The 18,386-nt window shown below is 52.8% G+C and overlaps 1 protein-coding gene across 1 annotated transcript in view; it reads left to right on the top strand.

The window, feature by feature from the left end:
- Positions 1 to 14,648, top strand: part of Col4a2 (collagen type IV alpha 2 chain) — a 137,454-nt gene extending 122,806 nt beyond the window's left edge. Inside the window, 16 exon segments of the mRNA XM_040733580.1 lie at positions 2,484 to 2,606; positions 2,892 to 3,073; positions 3,218 to 3,281; positions 3,451 to 3,525; positions 3,838 to 3,945; positions 4,215 to 4,322; positions 5,494 to 5,565; positions 6,685 to 6,810; positions 7,339 to 7,455; positions 8,450 to 8,611; positions 8,709 to 8,807; positions 9,081 to 9,227; positions 9,371 to 9,487; positions 10,598 to 10,789; positions 11,664 to 11,950; positions 13,486 to 14,648. Of these exon segments, the coding sequence (XP_040589514.1) occupies positions 2,484 to 2,606; positions 2,892 to 3,073; positions 3,218 to 3,281; positions 3,451 to 3,525; positions 3,838 to 3,945; positions 4,215 to 4,322; positions 5,494 to 5,565; positions 6,685 to 6,810; positions 7,339 to 7,455; positions 8,450 to 8,611; positions 8,709 to 8,807; positions 9,081 to 9,227; positions 9,371 to 9,487; positions 10,598 to 10,789; positions 11,664 to 11,950; positions 13,486 to 13,743 (2,237 nt within the window). The 3' untranslated portion in view covers positions 13,744 to 14,648.
- The last annotated feature ends 3,738 nt before the right edge of the window (positions 14,649 to 18,386 follow it).

Here is an 18,386-nt window from a genome sequence, read left to right as displayed (position 1 = left end):
TGAAAAGAATAAAAACACCTTTAAAAAATGTGAAAAGGGCCTGCTGTGAGGCTGGGTGGCAGAGCGTACGGCCCTCGGGTCCATCCCCGGAAGTATCAAATAAGAAACAATAAGAGGGCCCTTCCTGGGGACAATGGACCGCCTTAGAGTAGCAAATGCTGGGGAGGGGAGGGGGCTCTCTCAGGCCTCAGCATCCAGACCAGAAACCACAAAGCTGGAAGCTGAGAACAGCCAGTCATGCCTAAGAGACCTCCCGCCACCTCCTCCATGCACTGACAGTGGACCCTGAGCAAAATCTTCAGCCGCGTTAAGAACCAAAATTTGTCACCAAAACCCATCCCCATCCTAGCAAGTGAGAGGTGGTATGACAAGAGTGGGGAGAGGTGTGCCTTGAAAAGGGGGCGTGCAGCCAGACACGGTGGTGGCGCACGCCTCTAACCCCAGCACTCAGGACACAGAGGCAGGCGGATCTCTGTGAGTTCGAGACCAGCCTGGCCTACACAGTGAGTTCAAGGACAGCCAGAGCTGCATAGTGAGACCCTGTCTCAAAAAAGAAAGAAAAAAGAAAAAAGAAAAGAAAAAAGAAAAGAAAAGGGGATGTGTCTTTGGCAAAGGAGGGGACAGCACTCTAGAAGGAAGGGAGTCACCCATAAATTCTCCTTGGAAAAAATAATTGGAAGCTTATCTCTGAGCAAAAATTTTCATGCAGCCTTGTTAATAATAATCAGAAATGGAAGCAATCCAAACACCCACCACCCACAGATAAATAAGACAAGGCACAGACATAGGTCAGAGCATCCAAGAACTAACAAGCCGTAAGTCCTGGTTCCAGCTCTCGTGGTCCGTGTGTGTGCGTTGTCCAGGGTAAGAAGGCCTGTGGATAAACAGCTCTCACAGTTCCATGTGTGTGCGTTGTCTAGGGTAAGAAAGCCTGTGGATAAACAGCTCTCACAGTTCCATGTGTGTGTGCGTTGTCCAGGGTAAGAAAGCCTGTAGGTAAGAGTAAGTAAGCAGTCTCCAAGAACTGGGGTGGAGGACAGGAGGATGACTGGTATTAGGGCTTAATCCTCTCTGAGGAAAGTGATCTAAGGTTAGACTTGGTGATGACTGCTCAGCTGAATACACTAAAAACCATTAAACTCCATTATTTGAAACAGTGAGTTGCAGCCTAGAGTAGTGATATATGCTTTTAATCCCAACACTCGAGAAGCAGAGGCAGGTAGATCTCTGTGAATTCAAGGCTAGCCTGATCTACATAGGGAGTTCCAGGACAGCCAAAACTGTTTAGTGAGACACTATCTCGGAAAAAGCAAACAAACCAAAACAAATAAAAACAAAAAACAGTGCATGGTATATAAATCTTACATCAACAAGGATGCTTAAAAAGAAAAAAAATCAAGAAACAAAAGGAAACCAGGCACAGAGGTAGAGATGGGCACCTGTGATCTGGAGGACAGCCTTGGCTACATAGTGAATGTGGACCAGCCAGGGCTACATAGCAAGACCTTGACTCAAACAAATGACAATAAAAACCATCTTGATGCAGGGCTGGGCTGCAGCTCAGTCATGTGGTTGCCTACGGTGATCAGGACTGAATCTCATGGGGGGGCAGTTACCAAAGAACTGGGTTTGTTTGTTCACTTTAGTATTCCTTTTTGTTTTCTTTTTCTTTAATATTTGTTGATTGTGAATAGCGTTCTGCCTGCATGTATCCCTGCATGACAGAACAGGGAACTAGAGCTCATTACAGATGGTCGTGATCCACCATGTGGTTGCTGGGAATTGAACTCAGGACCTCTGGAAGAGCAGTCAGTGCTCTTAACCTCTGAGCCATCTCTCCAGCTCCTCTTTTTATTTTGTTGAGACAGACTCTTAGTATGTTTCCTAGACTGGTCTTGAACTCCCAGGTTCAAATTTCCCACTTCAGCCTCCCTATAACTGGAATATCAGGCACCTAGTTACAATTTTAAGGGATTTTTAGCAAAATAGTTCTGCCAAGATTTTAATTCAAACCTGTTTTTTTTTGTTTGTTTGGTTGGTTGGTTTTTGGTTTTTTGTCTTGTTGTTTTGTTTTGGTTTTTTTGTTTTTATAAATTTCATGCTAACTAAAATGTTTCAGAACATGGAACAAAAGTTGATCATTTAAAGTTAAATTAGAACTGGGCATGCTTGTAACCCCAGGGCATAGTAGGATCCATGTATAGTAAACTAAAGGGCAGCCTAGACTATGTGGAGCCTTATCCCAAAACAAAACGGAACACAGGGCTAAAAATTAAAATGAAGTTAAATTTGAAAGGCTGCTCCCCTGTGTCCTGAAGTGTTCCTTTCCTCCCTTGCAGTGGCTCCTGCAGCCTCCCAGGACTGTGGTCCCCTGAATGCCCATCTCTATGCTCACCAGCAGAGCTCTGAGGACAAGATCAGTTTAGTGTCTGATTCCCTCACGATCAGGGGTCTTGGGAAATGACAGAATTGTTGCCTTCCAGGAAACCGAGGGGACCGGGGTCCCCCAGGACCACCTCCTGTCATCCTGCCAGGGATGAAGGACATTAAAGGAGAAAAAGGAGATGAAGGGCCAATGGGGCTGAAAGGCTACCTGGGCTTGAAAGGTGAGGTACCACGCCCGTGGGGCCGGCTCCCTGTGCCCCAGCCCCAGCCCTCCCCGCCTCAACTCCAGGACAGCCCCGCACTCTGCCTGGCTTATTTTGTGCTATAAGTCTCCCCATGCCTCAGCATCTCCCCAGTTGTAGTTGGGGTGTTCCTGCTACCAGAGCCATGCCCCTTTTCTGCACTGTGGTTTGTGGCTCTGGACACTGGGAAATGTGCCCAGAGTGCAGTAGTCGGCACAAGGAGAAGGGTCCTGCCCTCACCAGCCCCTACTGCTCTCCCTACAGGTATCCAAGGAATGCCAGGGGTCCCAGGGCTGGCTGGGATCCCTGGGCTACCCGGGAGGCCCGGCTACATCAAAGGAGTCAAGGGTGACATCGGAGTCCCTGGCACACCAGGCTCGCCGGGGCAGCCAGGGGTGGTTGGTACTCCTGGAATTACCGGGTTCCCAGGATTCATAGGAAGCCGGGTGAGTAGGTGTCTCTGTTCTGCTTGTCCTGTAAGATCCACTCCCCTCCTCTGCTCTGGAATCCAGCCACCAGCCACCATTGCCCCTGTCCTGGGTTTCCAGTACATGAAGCCTCATTTTTGTTTCTGCTCGATTGTGTCTTAGGGTGAAAAGGGTGCTCCAGGAAGTGCGGGGCTTTTTGGCGAGATTGGCCTTACTGGGGATTTTGGTAAGTGTCATTGGGACAGTGGAAGCAGGGAGGCCAGAGCTTAGTTAGCTCCTGGCTATATGAGGTGCCATCGGGTCTGGGGGTTGCTGCTGGGCATTTGGAGCCAGACTGCACAGCAGACGGTCCAAAGCTAATTACCTAGAGTCATCATCCTCTCTGTGTGTCACAGGTGATATTGGGGATACTGTGAACTTACCAGGAAGCCCAGGCCTGAAGGGGGAACGGGGAGTCACCGGAATTCCAGGTACACGAGTTATGTCGTATCTTCCATCACCAGCAACAGCCCAGAGCATTGTCTCTGGGCCTGGCTTGCTGAGTGCTGTCCTAAGAGACTACCGCAAATGATGGGGTCTTCAAAGCCACTGTGCGTGAATAAGTCTGAACTAAACTATTTACTGAATTGGAGGACAGGCTCAAGAGCTCTCCTACCATCATCTCCGGTTGTGACTGCGGCCAAAATTACCCCCATGTCAGGGAGGGCAGATGCAGCCACACCTGTCAGCATGTGCCGTCATTTATAGAATGACCACTCTACACTGCAAATCTCTGGTTCCAGGTATCAAGGGAGTCTTTGGAGAGAAAGGAGCCGAGGGTGAAGTTGGATTTCCCGGGATAACAGGCATGGCTGGACCCCAGGGCTCTCCTGGACTTAAAGGACAGACAGGTGAGAATGTAGCCATACCCTGCCCAGGGTTATGGCCTCCTGAGACCAGGAGCAAGCCACTTCTGTCATTTCCTCCTCCACTGCAATGACTTATATCCAGGAGACTAGCCACTTGCCTGGTTGTCTGGAGACCAGAAATACATAGTGATGCCATGTGGGCTTTGGGAGCCCTTAGCAATGGGGAAGGGACAGGGCCAGTTAGGGCCTCATGGGAGTTTCCCCAGAGGCCTGCTCCACATGTTCAGACTTACCTGCACATTTCCCCACAGGTTTTCCAGGGCTCACAGGCCTGCAAGGGCCACAGGGAGACCCGGGACGGAGCGGAGTACCTGGTGACAAGGGAGATTACGGCTGGCCAGGGGTATCAGGGTTACCAGGTAAGAAAATCTCTTTCCAGGAAGGGAGACAAGTGGCCACCAACACTCAGGGCCAAGTTGCCAGATTTCAAGGTTAGGAACCTCTCTGTAGCATGCTGTCACTGAACCCCGTGGGTAACCAGGGGCAGGTATGTCAGGGGCTGACTATGCTCATAGTGCAGGTTTGCAGGTGTGGAATCTGCTGGCCAGGATCCAGACAAACTCTTCAGCAATGAGGGGATATGCTTACAGACAAGTGACCTGAAGCTTCCAGAGATGTCTCTGGCCTTTCTTTAGTCACTCTACACAGGACATAAGCAGATTCAGAAGGACACACACAGGTGTCCTCATGTTCTGTTGTTGACTGCCATAAGCCCATGTGAAGGGTTACAAGACCTTGACACATAACCCTGGCCCCAGGTGACCACACCCAACCCCAGGGGTCATCTGTGTCTCTAGAAATGCTTAACGCTCAGAAACAAAGAGAATGGAAAATACAACACCAGGCTCTCCGCTCCAAGCAAAGCTTCGTGTTTTTAAAATTACATTGTGTGTGTGTGTGTGTGTGTGTGTGTGTGTGTGTGTGTGTGTGTGTGTGCATACACACAGAACTGATCTGGAGCAGGGTGTGCCAAGATGCATGTAGGGGAGGTCAAAGGAGGGATAGCTTGCCAGAGTGAGTAACTCCCCTCCTTCCATGTAGGGACTGAACTCGGATCACCAGTCATGGAAGCAAGCACCCTTACCCACTGAGCCTTCTCAGTGACCCAGGCATAGCCTTTATACACTTATAAATCGTGTGTGTGTGTGCGTGCATGTGTGTGTGCGTGCGTGTGTGTGCGCGTGTGTGTGTGCGTGTGTGTGTGTGTGTGTGTGTGTATAGGTAGGTAGGTAGGTAGGTAGGTAGGTAGGTAGGTAGATAGATAGATAGATAGATAGATAGATAGATAGATAGATAGATAGACATCTCAGAAAACGCGCCTCTTTATCCCCTTCAGCTCTAAAAGTTCTAAAGTGTTCTGAAAATGTTTATGCTTACGTTTGTGGGTCATGTAAGAGTGACAGTTTGCATGTCGCATAAAGGTCAGTGACGCAAGCACAAAGCATAGCGTGTTAGCATTGTCCTGGGACCACCCCAGTCAGAGCCTTCTGCTGCCCTACATGGTGTGACTAATGAGATATTTCCCCACAGGTTTTCCAGGAATCCGGGGTATCAGTGGATTACACGGCCTGCCAGGCACCAAAGGCTTCCCCGGACCCCCAGGTACCCAGAGATGACTTTATAAAAACCATCAGGCTCAGTGGGGAATTTTTTTGCTTTGTTTTGTTTTGTTTTGGGGGTGGTGGTTTTTTATGTCTTTGAGACAGGGCTTCTCTGTGTAGCCCTGACTGTCTTAGACTCACTCTGTAGACCAGACTGTCCTCGAACTCACAGAGATCCACTTGTCTCTGCCTCCCAAGTGCTGGAGTTAAATGCATGTGCCACCACCCTATGGGACATTTTAAAAATACAAGGGGAAAAATCATCTTATAAGTGCTATTTGACCAAACTTTATGGATTTTTACATTACTAAATATTCGTCTACCTGCAGAGAAATTCATGCATTCATGTTCCCATTAACAGTTGGGGTCCTGTTTCAACGGGCAAATGACAGCAGTCATGGCAAGGCTGTGACAATTATTGTGAGCCTGTGGCAGCCATGTGAGGCTGTGGCAGTCATGGTGAGGTTGTGGCAGCCATGTGAGGCTGTGGCAGTCATGGTGAGACTGTGGCTATCATGGTGAGACTGTGGCAGTCATGGTGAGACTGTGGCAGTCATGGTGAGACTGTGACAATTATTGTGAGGCTGTGGCAGTCATGGTTAAACTGTGGCTATCATGGTGAGACTGTGGCAGTCTTGGTGAGACTGTGACAATTATTGTGAGCCTGTGGCAGCCATGTGAGCCTGTGGCAGTCATGGTGAGCATGTGACAATTATTGTGAGCCTGTGTTGTTGTTTAGTTTGCTTTGATTGGGCACCTGACATGTAAACAGGAAATATTTTAAATGAGGTCAAATTTTCAAAACCCAATAAAGGCAAAGCGTGAGAGCAGCCAGCAGAACCAGGAAACCTGGGATGCCATCCCCAAACATGGCCACCTGATGCCATGACCTCAGACTCTCTCAAGGTCAAGGTCTTCTGTCCATAGAGAATGTCATGTTCTCTGCGACGTCCCTTCCGAGTCTCAAACTCGATGATGCTGAGACCAGAGCTATAAGACATTGGGACGACTGCCTGCTTCTCTACTTCACACTATGATTGCTGTCATACCACACAAGACAGGCCACCTCCCCTGCAGGGATGGAGTTGGTGCCAACCACTACTGTTGAATTCTACCGCAGGTGCTGACGTCCATGGAGACCCCGGGTTCCCAGGTCCTGCTGGAGACAGGGGTGACCGAGGAGAAGCCAACACACTTCCAGGCCCTGTGGGAGCTGCAGGGCAGAAAGGAGAGCGGGGAACCCCAGGTAAGTAGCCATCTCTACAAGCAGACCCCATGGCATATGAAGGAAACTGTGTGTCCAAGATCCTCTGGGCAGAATCCATGGGCACAAACTCCTAGCCCGTCTCTCTTGCTATACTCTGTGGTCTGGCTTATTTTGCTGGCTCATTTTCCAGCCCTACTCAGTTGGTGAAGGACAAGCTCTCCCTCCTTGCCTCTGACATTGGAGTCCCTGAATGGAGGATTAGCTGTGGTCATGGACCCCAGCATCCTCATGGGCTCTGACAGCCATTCCCTCAGGGTAGTGTCTGAGGACCATGCCCTCTAGTGGGCTCAAGACTCATGGCGTCTGGTAGCTGACAGCAGCTATCGGGACAGGTCAACCTCCAGCCTCCTGAGCAGTCACGTGCCGGGATCCCCTGAAATGTTCCTTGTCCTGAGGACACCATCTCAGACTCTGTGAGGCTTCCTCCAGAGAGAACATCATGAGAAGAGAGTGGAACCCTTGAAAGTGGGCAGATGGAACTAAATTGACTCTTGTTTTCCTCCTTAGGGGAGCGTGGCCCAGCCGGAAGCCCAGGACTTCAGGGTTTCCCTGGCATCTCTCCACCATCCAACATCTCTGGATCACCTGGTGATGTAGGGGCGCCAGGAATATTTGGCTCGGAAGGTAGGGCAGCCACTGTCATGGCTGACATGTCTAGGGGAGAAGTTTCATTACCACGCACTGTACAGACAGGCAAAGGAATGGGTGCCGCCACCTCCTGTCACCCACACCACAAGGTCCCCGTGACATCACATGACAGGATAAGCCCCTTACCTGCCTGGGTGGCCCCAGAACTGCTCAGAGTTTTCTTCTTTCTCAGCATTCAGTGTTTGCACCTTTAATTTGCACTCACCAGCCACATCTACCACAAACTAGCTAAATACTAAAAAGAGACGGAACTGGGTGTGGTAGAACATGCCTGTAATCCCAGCACTTGGGGGAGGCAAGAGCACCTGGGACACAAGCAAGCTCAGACTCGCTTGAAATGCATAGTGAGACCATATGTGGAGAGCAAAACTAAGGGGGAGAGGAGATGGTGTAAAGACGAGGCTGCCGAGTAACATGATCTGAACATCAGTGGTGTAGGCATTAAAACAGACGGGAAACAGAGGCAGCCCAAGTGACCATCGATAAAAGACGAGCAGCGAGCAGTTTCTGTATTACAGTACGACAGCCAACCTCTAGAAGGACAGAATTTCTGACATGCACGCTGTGATGGCGATAGGGTGGGATCCTCAAGTGATGTTCTCAGTCACAAAGGATAGAGGGACCCTGGAGCCATCACATCCCCGGGGCAGAGAGTACATGGTTTCCTGGGTCAAGGAGGGTGTGGAGGGGTGCAGTTTAGTGAGGGTGGAGTCCATCAAGGACGGGGAGAACCTCTGGGGCTGGGGTTTGATGTGGGGAAGCCTAGGATGTGCCCCAGGAAATGGTAACTTTCATGTAACACGTTTGTTAGTGTCTTTGTTTTGTTTTTAAATATGAGCTACTGTTGCTGTTACCAGCTCTCCAGAAGCTGGCTTCCAGAGCAATGACTGGGTGTAATACCAGACCCTCCATAGCAAGTCCTGAGTCCATGACCCAGCTCCCTGACCCAAACTGTGACTTACGCCCTCAGGCTACCGAGGCCCTCCAGGACCACCTGGGCCAAACGCACTTCCTGGAATCAAAGGAGATGAGGGGAGCGCAGGAGCTGCGGGATTCCCTGGACAGAAAGGATGGGTTGGAGACCCAGGGCCCCAGGGCCAGCCTGGTGTAGTTGGTCTCCCAGGAGAGAAAGGTAACGGTCTCCGTATGAAGGAAAAAGAGCTCTGAGCAGCAGGTCGCTGCAGACTCTACCCCGTGCATTGGTCCTGACTGCCATGTCTTCTTTGCAGGGCCCAGGGGTGAGCAAGGATTCATGGGCAACACTGGACCCTCCGGAGCCGTGGGTGAGAGAGGCCCCAAAGGACCCAAAGGAGACCAGGGATTCCCAGGTGAGTGGTGCCTGCAGAACCTGTGGGGTGACAGCTCCGCCCTGTCCCTCGCTGGCATTTGCCCCATTCTCTAAAGGGCGGAGAGAAAAGTTAGGCTCCCGGGGCCTTGGTGGAAGGTGAGGGTTGAGCGGTCGGTCGGTGTGAGGGGACCTTTCTCACGTGTTACTGGGTGACGTCAGGCTGGGCTTCGGTGAGAAGCAGCAGGTGAGGCCGAAGTGGAAAAGTGAGACAGTTCCGTGTCCCCAACACTCACAGCTCCTCGGTGCCTTGCAGGTGCTCCTGGCTCCATGGGATCCCCAGGAATTCCAGGCATCCCCCAGAAGATTGCCACCCAGCCTGGGACCATGGGTCCCCAGGGCAGGAGAGGCCTTCCCGGTGCACAGGGAGAGATGGGGCCGCAGGGCCCTCCTGGAGACCCAGGTATGGCTCTGGGTGGGGTCCCTGTGCCCCCCCACCCTGAGAAAAGGCCCCCTGTCCCATTTGCTCTGTACCTAGCTCTGTCCTCTTCTGTGGGACACCGCGTGGCTAAACACAGCCACACTCACTTATCTGATGTCTTACAGGTTTCCGTGGGGCTCCAGGCAAGGCTGGGCCTCAGGGCAGAGGAGGCGTGTCTGCTGTTCCAGGGTTCCGGGGAGACCAAGGGCCCATGGGACAGCAGGGTCCAATCGGCCAGGAAGGTATGTGATTGGGTGGCTGGGAGGACAGACAGGTGCCTGGCGGAGCTGGGACAAAAGCTTCAGTCCAAGCATGTCCTGGGTGCTATAAAGACCTGCGTTATTTCTTTAAAAATATTTGTACATGGGCCAGAAGCAACGGCAATTTTATGCCCTCTCCAAAACAATTTGTTTTAATCAACTAAAGCTTGGCCTGAGTGGCAGTGGCCGCTATGCTAAAACAAAACACAAGGGATGTCACCGGTGTCAGTCCAAAGGCAGCAGCCCACCGAAGAGCACCCTGTAGTGAGTGGCAGCTGTGGGCAGCCATAGTGTCACACGTCCTGCAGCAGGGGCAAATCAGAGTTAGTCCTGGGCAGGAGACTGCTTCCTAAGAAGCAAGCCTGGACGTACCTCAGGGACGATGCTGAGTAACAGGGCCCCAGACACTGCTGCTTGCCCGACAGGGTGCTCTCAGCCTCCTGGGTAGAGCCTGGGCCCTCAGCAGTAGTCACAGCAGGTGGGTGTCACTCTCCCAGAAGAACATTCTATGCTGAGCACCCTAGCTTGCCCGAGCTGCTCGTCCAAGAAGTGGCCATCCTGGGAGGAAGAGGCCTAGTTGCGGGGGTGGTGGCAGAGGCACTGACAGTCCTCTGACCACCTCTCCACCCCAGGTGTCCCGCTCTCCCTGGAGGAGTGTCCCTGCAGCCGCTGTGCATGGCAGTCCTTTTTTTTTTTTTTTTTAAGATGTATTTATTACATATACAGTGTTCTGTCTACCCGCCAGCAGAGGGCACCAGATTGAATTGTAGATGGTTGTGAGCCACCATATGGTTGTTGGGAATTGAACTCAGGTCCTCTGGAAGAGCAGCCAGTGCTCTTAACCTCTGAGCCATCTCTCCAGCCCCCGTGGCAGTCTTGTCCGCTGGTGTTTGGTGACACTGTTATTGTCCTGTTGGCTTCGTGAGCTGAGTTAGGTCTTTCCTGAGGCTTTTGGTCTAGATGCCTGAGCCCCAAGCTTTGGGGAGGAATAGGAGCGGGTATCCTATAAGTGACCTGGGATACTGTCCTCTGTCCCGGTGCCCTGGGGGCCCACAGACAGTCGAGTAGCAGCCACTTTCTCTCGGGCCCTAGGGAAGCCAGGCCGTCCGGGGAGCCCAGGCCTGCCAGGGATGCCGGGCCGCAGCGTCAGCATCGGCTACCTCCTGGTGAAGCACAGCCAGACGGACCAGGAGCCCATGTGTCCCGTGGGCATGAACAAGCTCTGGAGTGGGCACAGCCTGCTGTACCTCGAGGGCCAGGAGAAAGCCCACAACCAGGACCTAGGTAGGTGCTGCCGCCACGCCCCAACTCTGTTCCCCGGCTGGATGGTGGTCACAGTGAGATTGTGAGCCCCCGAGATGAGCTTCTCCCAGCCACGTGGCCCACCACCTCCTGCAGGCTGTGCTGAGGCCAAGATGGCCATGGAGCCTTGACGTCTTATCCACGCCCTCAGTCTCAGGACCCCCACATAGGGCCTCTTGATTTGACAGAAGATCCGCGCCTCACAAGTAGCTCCGGCCAAGCACTGCTCTCTCTGTTGGAGGCTCCAGTTGCTTCACAATTCTCTTGCTTCTTTCCCCAAACCTACAACATAAGTTGGAGCCAGACAGAGATGTGAGGGGATGGACTTACATCAACCTTTCCACACAGATGCTCACAAAAGCACAGGCGCGTGTGCGCATGTGTGTGCCTTTAAAGGGCATGAATTAAAAAAAAAAAAAAACACAAAGCATGCACTGTCAAAGTGGGTGGGCGTGTCTGTCCACCATTCCTCAGAGGGTCAAAGTACATATGGAAGGCTGGAGTGTGCCGTGAGTCAGTGCTGGTGACACCGGGGCCATCAGCTCCTGGAAGTGTACCAGCCAGATTCTGGCAGTGCGAACACGCCTGTCTGCGGCCCCATCCCCACAGTAAGTTTTACAGTGCAACAGACAAAAGACAAACAAGGATAGGAACACAGCCCAGCAGTAGGAATGGGAAGATGAGGGCGGGGCTCAACCCCCGATGATTTGCTGAGGGCAGACCCTTTCCGACTGAAAGGCAACACCTGCTGACCTGGAGAGAGGACAGAGCCTCGGCCGGATCGGAGCCCGGCTTTGTGCCCAGGGGCAGCACGGGGGGGGGGGGCGGACTGTATTCTCACGCGCTCCTCACACAGGGCTGGCGGGCTCCTGCCTGGCACGCTTCAGCACTATGCCGTTCCTGTACTGCAATCCGGGTGACGTCTGCTACTACGCCAGCCGCAATGACAAGTCCTACTGGCTCTCCACCACTGCCCCGCTGCCCATGATGCCCGTGGCCGAGGAGGAGATCAAGCCCTACATCAGCCGCTGCTCTGTGTGTGAGGCCCCGGCGGTGGCCATTGCTGTGCACAGCCAAGACGTCTCTATACCCCACTGCCCGGCCGGGTGGCGGAGCTTGTGGATCGGATATTCCTTCCTCATGGTGCGTAGCGCTTGCTCTGAGCACGGCCACCCTCGCTGGGACACAGGAAGAATAAATCAGGGCTGCAGATCTGAGCTCAGCGGGTGAAGTTTGGGCCCCCCACACCCATGTAAATGCCAGTGAGGTGGGGTATGCCAGTGGCCTCAGTGCTGGGAGACAGACAGTGGGATGCCAGGCACTCTCTTGGCGGCCAGACTAGCCAAAAGCACCAGGTTCAATAGGAGAAACCCGCTTCTCAAAATAGACAGTGGAAACCAATTGAAAAACACCCTGTTTAAACCTGTGACCTCCACATAAACACACACATCGTATGGGGCACTTGCTTAAGTTATGTGTCGTGCAAGGGCACCTGGAACGGAAGTTGGGGACCGTAGTTCAGCTTGATGAAGGCTGACTCAGCCATGCGCCAAGCAAGGAAGGAACTTTCCCTGCCTGGTGTGAGGATTAATTTCCCACTGGGCATTTGCATGCAATGCAGTTCGTCTTCTTAGCACCTAAGTCGACAATTCCTGGTTTGCTGCAGTTAGTCATCAGAAGAATTCTACCCAAAGTGCGAGAGCCTTGGGTAGGACCTTTCTGGAATGTAGGGCACCCTACACAGCACACACTGGCTGGCTGGTCTCAATGCACCCACCCATAGGAACCCTATGGGGCTCCCTTGCACCCAGAGACCCAGCTTGACTGGTCCTGTGGTGTTCACGCCATGTGTCCATTTCCTTTGTTCTGCTTCAGTCTGGGTTCTTTCCAAAGAGTCCCACTCTGTAGCCCAACCTAACCTTGAATTCTTGGCAATCCTCCTGCCTCAGCTTACAAACATGAGCTACCAGCCCCTGCCTCTATTTCAGGGTTGTTGGTTTTTGTTGTTGCTGTTGTGTTTAACTACTTGCCATTTCAAGTGGATAATTGATAGCATTTAACATTTTGTTTAACCAAAATGTAGTCAGCCATATCTACAGATTGTACCTACTTCCTGGTTGCAGCTTTCACTAGACAAACAGTCATGGGTTCATGCCACATGTGTGCCTGCAACACCATCCTCTAACATGAGGGAAACTTTGTGCATGAGGCCCCCGAGCACCCTGATGGCAGAGCAGTGTCCCCCAGGTCTGTTGACAGGTAGCCTGTTGTTGACGTAATGAGCCAACAGGACGGAAGATGTGGCTTGGCTGGTAGTGTGCTTGACGGCATGCACAAGCCCTGAACTTGAGTTCCAGCACCAACCAAGCTGGCACAGGAGCCCCGACCTGTAAGCCTCGCACTCAGGAAGTGGAGGCAGGAGGAGCGAGAATTCCAGCTCAGCCTCTGCTATGCAGAGTTTGAGGGCCAGCGTGGGCAACATGAGATCCCGTATTATGAGGAGTGGTGGTGCATGCTCTTGGTGTGAGCTACTTAGAACACGGGGGGGGGGGCAATCATTTGAGTCCAGGACACAATGAGTTTCTGCCTTAAAGTGTGTAAGTAACACACTCAGCAGAGGTCCTGGGGGTTCCCCGCAGGTAGCTCCTCACACACTCTATCTCCTGCTCTCCACACAGCACACAGCAGCTGGGGACGAGGGCGGTGGCCAGTCGCTGGTGTCGCCCGGTAGCTGCCTGGAGGACTTCCGTGCAACACCCTTCATCGAGTGCAACGGAGGCCGTGGAACCTGCCACTACTTCGCTAACAAGTACAGCTTTTGGCTGACCACAATCCCCGAGCAGAGCTTCCAGGGCACACCATCCGCCGACACACTCAAGGCCGGCCTCATCCGCACGCACATTAGCCGCTGCCAAGTGTGCATGAAGAACTTGTAGGCCGTCCACCCTGCCCGTCAGCAGCCGTGTGGGAAGGCCTCTCTGGTGCTCATTATCTTCTGTATTTGTTCCATTTTTGTTTGAGACAGTGTCTTACTCTTCATCCCTGCCTGGCCTGGAACTATGTAAACCCAGGCTGGCCCCCAACCTGTGGCAAACCTCCTGCCTCAGCTTCCCAAGTGCTGGGATTATAGGCTTGTGCCACCACACCCAGCTTGGTGCTTACTCTTAACTTATTACCTCAGAGGTTGACCCCAAAGTTGACCTTAGTATTTTCTTAAAAGAAAAAAAAAACCAAAAAACTACCAAAGCAACCCTGCACCCGCACTCACACGAAATGCCTGTCAGCAAGTGGGCACGGGTTCCTCCAGCTCTACCGCCCGTGGGTCTCAGTTAACACCTTGGAGCAGCCCATGGACCCTCGCCGTGTGGAACATGGACACCGTGCCACCAGGAGTAGCCAGCAGTGACTGTCTGTGCGTCCCTGTGGGTCCACCGTCTCCGGGCGGCTCCCCTCCTTCACTTTTGTCCTAGAATGAGGCAGACTCTGCAGGACAGCCAAGGGGACCGGCCAATGACGGCCAGCTGAGGCTCACTGCCCTCTCTTTCCAGCCAAGGATCCCTGCAATGCACTCTTGTCTAGTCCTGTTTCCTTGGAGGAGGGGATGGCAGTATCATTTTCTGCTACCTCACACGGTGGCACCTGCCTTTTTTAAGACCCTAACAGTGGCACATAGTGCTGGCTCTAGCCAAACCCACAGGGAGGGAGAGGTCTTGCTAGCCCTCACCAGCATCTTAGCAAGTCATTCACAGTGGTGTCCCACAACCTGTGTCACCCCCACTTCCAGCAAGCTGTTCTATGCCTTTCCTGTGTAATACCACAAATAAAGATAAAGATATTCCAAGTATTTGACTACTTTATGGTGTGTGTGTGTAAGAGAGAGGGGGGAGGGAGAGGTGATCTTGTGTATAAAGGCCAGAGTACACCCTAGCATCATTCCTCAGGAGCCACGCACCCTTCTTTTTTTTTTTTTTTTTTTAAGCAGGGTCTCTCTCATTGGCCTGGAATCTTGCCAATTAGGCTGGCTGGCAGGCCGGCAAACCCAGAGATCTGCCTGTCTTGGCATGTATGTGTCTCAGTGGGAACAAGCTGCAGTTTTCTGTATTTTGGAGGGTTTGATCTCCTGTCTGTATTGTATTTGTCATGTCTCAGTAAATATTTGGGGAATCACTCACATGCCAGAGTGAGGAGGCTGGGCACCTACCTCTCAAGGACATTCCCAAGGTCATTCATTAGTCCCAAAACAGCTTCCAACATCATTGTCAGCATTTCGAAGGCACACTCCCCAGAACATAGCTCAGCCATTGGTGGCTCTGAAATCTACCTAGGATGTGGCCTTGTTGAAGGAGCTGTTCCTTCATGCCACCATCATGGACTCTGTCCCTCTGACCCTCTGGAACTATGAGCCAGATTAAATGCTTCCTTTTATCTAGCGATGGTGTTTTCATAGCAATAGGAAAGTAGCTAACACGGTGTCCTTTGGGAGGATGGAATGAAAGGACTAGAGGTCCCATTGCAAAGCCACACAGGGACATAGAGCACATGTCCTCCCTGGCTTCAAATGTACCCTGATAATTGCCTGCCCCAACACCTCCTGCAGATAAACTTATGCCAGATGCAGGAGTGACAGGAAATGCTCTGTGTCCCTTGCGTGACCAAAGTCCAAGAACAAGGGCTAGATGGGGTGGAGGCAGCTTGGCAGGTTTGGGTCCGATGGTGACATTAAGTAGTCCTAGCATAGCCAGGCAGTGGTGGCGCACGCCTTTAATCCCAGCACTCGGGAGGCAGAGGCAGGCGGATCTCTGTGAGTTCGAGGCCAGGCTGGACCGACAGCCTCCAAAACAATACAGAGAAACCCTGTCTCGTAAAACCAAAAAAAAAAGTCCTAGCATTACAGTAATTCCCACTGAGGGACAGACCAGGCCACTCTCTAGTGGGACATGGTTGTCCTATTGCCTCATGATGACTCAGTCCTCATTCTACACCTGGGGGGGGGGCGCTGCACCCCTAGGGCTTTCATACCTCCCTTCTTCCAGGACGAGTTCTACCAGGGCTTATGGGCCAACAAATGCAGTCTTATAGGGAGCCCCCTATAAGACTGGAGGAACACTTGACATCCACGAGACACAGACAACTCCAGCCACCAGAGTGCAGTCTACGACCTCCACATCAATTGCATTCCCGCCCCCCCAGCTGCCCCGCCTCCCTTCTGTCCAAGGAGAGCAGGGTACAAAGGAGTGTTTGGCTGAGGACCAGGCCTGGCTCATTCTAGCTACCAGCACACAGTGGCCTCAGAGGCCCTTTGCAATCTCTAGTTCTCACCCAGGAGAGAAGCACACTTCCAGGGCTTCCTCTGAGGGGCGAGGCAGTGGGTTCCAGGTACGGTAAACTGAGTCACGCAGATCCACCTGCAGATATGTCGGTGGCCTGAGGGGGAGCCTGGGCCCGCAGACATCCAAGACAAGCATCAAAGGACTTTGGTGTGCCCGTGTGCCCTGCACACACTGCTGGAGCTGACTGTGAGGCCAGGAGAACCAGCGTAGGATGGACAAGGAGTTGCAGGCTGTGGAGGGTTGAAGAGCAGTAACACCAGCCAAGGGCGGGAATCACAGATAGGACGGGTCACCAGGACCACCCCGCCTCTGCCTGGAGCCAACGTACCTTCAAGAGGCACAAATGCCTGGAGAGGGGACCCCACGCCCAGCTAAGGCCTCTGGGTCCCTGGGTCTCAGGTCTGTGGTCATCTCTCCGGTGGTGGCTCTGCACAGTTGGGGACAACAAGGAACTAATGACACACTCAGTGCTATTACCTTCCCTCTCCCCTCTGTCTCCAGAGCTTCCGCACGTAGTAGGAACCAGGCCCTGACCTGAGACTGTTTCCTGTCAGTCACAAGCTCTTCCCACACTGGGGAGACAGGGCAGACATGACAGTTATGTTGGTCCCAGGACCTGAGGAAACGGGAGCTCGGGTGAGGCAGCAGACAAACTTCCCTGCCACCATGGCCGAGTTCGATTACTCACAGGCTGCAGGAAACATCTAGAGCTGTCCCTCTGTTGGGGGACACCGTGACACCTGAGTGAGATGTCCTACAGCAGGCTTCTAAGGCCCCTGATGGCAGCCCATGCTCTCAGCCCCTGGAGCTCTCACATTCGAGACAAGAAGGGTGCTTAGGGGCCATGTACTCAGACCCCTTCCACACCCTGCCACCATCCACAAGGGCAAGTCACCCAGTGAGGACTCACAGACCCGGTGGCTTCCTAAAGAAACTCAAGCCCTGTGGCCCCGTAAGTAGGACCCAGGTACCCGGCTCCCCACGGAGGGACCAAGGCTGATGCACAAACTCCCCAAGAAACGCTGCTCAAAACAAGGTGCTGGGGCTCAGTTCAAGACTTTGTGTCATTTCATTTCCCTGAAAGGACATCACCAGGGAGGTAGGGAGGTTAGGGAAGGGCAAACAGGCTGCTAAGCAGGTATTTGATGAATTAACTGTCCCTCACCCAGGCCATACAGGGCCAGCAAAGTTCTCCAGCCAAGACAGTGAAAGAGCCCGCTGCTCCTTTTACTTCTAAAACAACAGATCCAGGCAGCGCACTCAAGTGGAACTGTCATTCTGTCCCTGAGTGCCCTAGACTAGCTCCTGGACGTGAGGACATTCAAGGAGCCTGCAGCTAGGACTTAACAGAGAGGGCTGGGAAGACAGGCTCATGGGAATTCACCTGCCCACCCAGTACCTCAAGCACGAACTGCGGGAGCCATGTCATGTGACAACAGTTTCACTCTGAAGTGTCAAAGAATGACCCCAGGGTCCCTGAGTCACATGCTTCCCAGTTGGCCAAGAGACAACCCGTGGACAGGAAGTACAGCATCTGCCCTCCAGGGTGCTTCAGCCACTCCAGAGCAAGCAAACTCAACCGCCTTCGGCATTTAACAAGCTGTTGTGAAACTGAAGGCGGGGATGGGGGCGGGGCGGGGGCGGCGCCTCTGGGATCCACTTCAGCTGGAGGAAGCCTTGGCCATGACGGTCTATGACAGCTCACTGGCAGCACTGCCTCTCAGCTGGAAGATGCAGGCTTTGCGGGAAAGGCCACGCAGGCTGCAGCAGCCCAGCCAACCAAGACATAGGCTTTCAGCAGCATTAATTAGCATTAATTAGTCTGACGATGGGCTGGCCCCCACGCCTCATGGAACCCCAGTTCTTGCCTGCTTGCTCTCAACGAAATTTCTAAGAACACAGGCGCTATTGTCTCCCACATTTGCCTGTCAGCTTCTTACAGAGCAGCTACCGCACCACCCACAGGAAAACCACAAGGGGATTTTGACTTGGAATGGGAGGGGGGTGGGTGGAGGGGGCATCAGACCAGGTCAGGATCGACCTGTGGGTGTAGCCATGACTGCAATTCAAGCCACCCAGACAGCTTGGTAAAAGGCTCATCCAAATATCCTAGAACCTGTAAGGGCAAAACAGAACTTTAAAGAGAGCGACCCTGTAAGGGCAAAACAGAACTTTAAAGAGAGCAACTGTCATAGCTCAACGGCAGCCATGGCCACCCCTCCCACTCCCAGAGTCGAGGAATCTTCCTG

The sequence above is a fragment of the Mesocricetus auratus genome, unplaced genomic scaffold, assembly GCF_017639785.1.
Source record: "Mesocricetus auratus isolate SY011 unplaced genomic scaffold, BCM_Maur_2.0 Super-Scaffold_100031, whole genome shotgun sequence".
In the NCBI taxonomy this organism is placed as follows: domain Eukaryota; kingdom Metazoa; phylum Chordata; class Mammalia; order Rodentia; family Cricetidae; genus Mesocricetus; species Mesocricetus auratus.
This window is presented reverse-complemented; position numbering and strand designations above follow the sequence as displayed.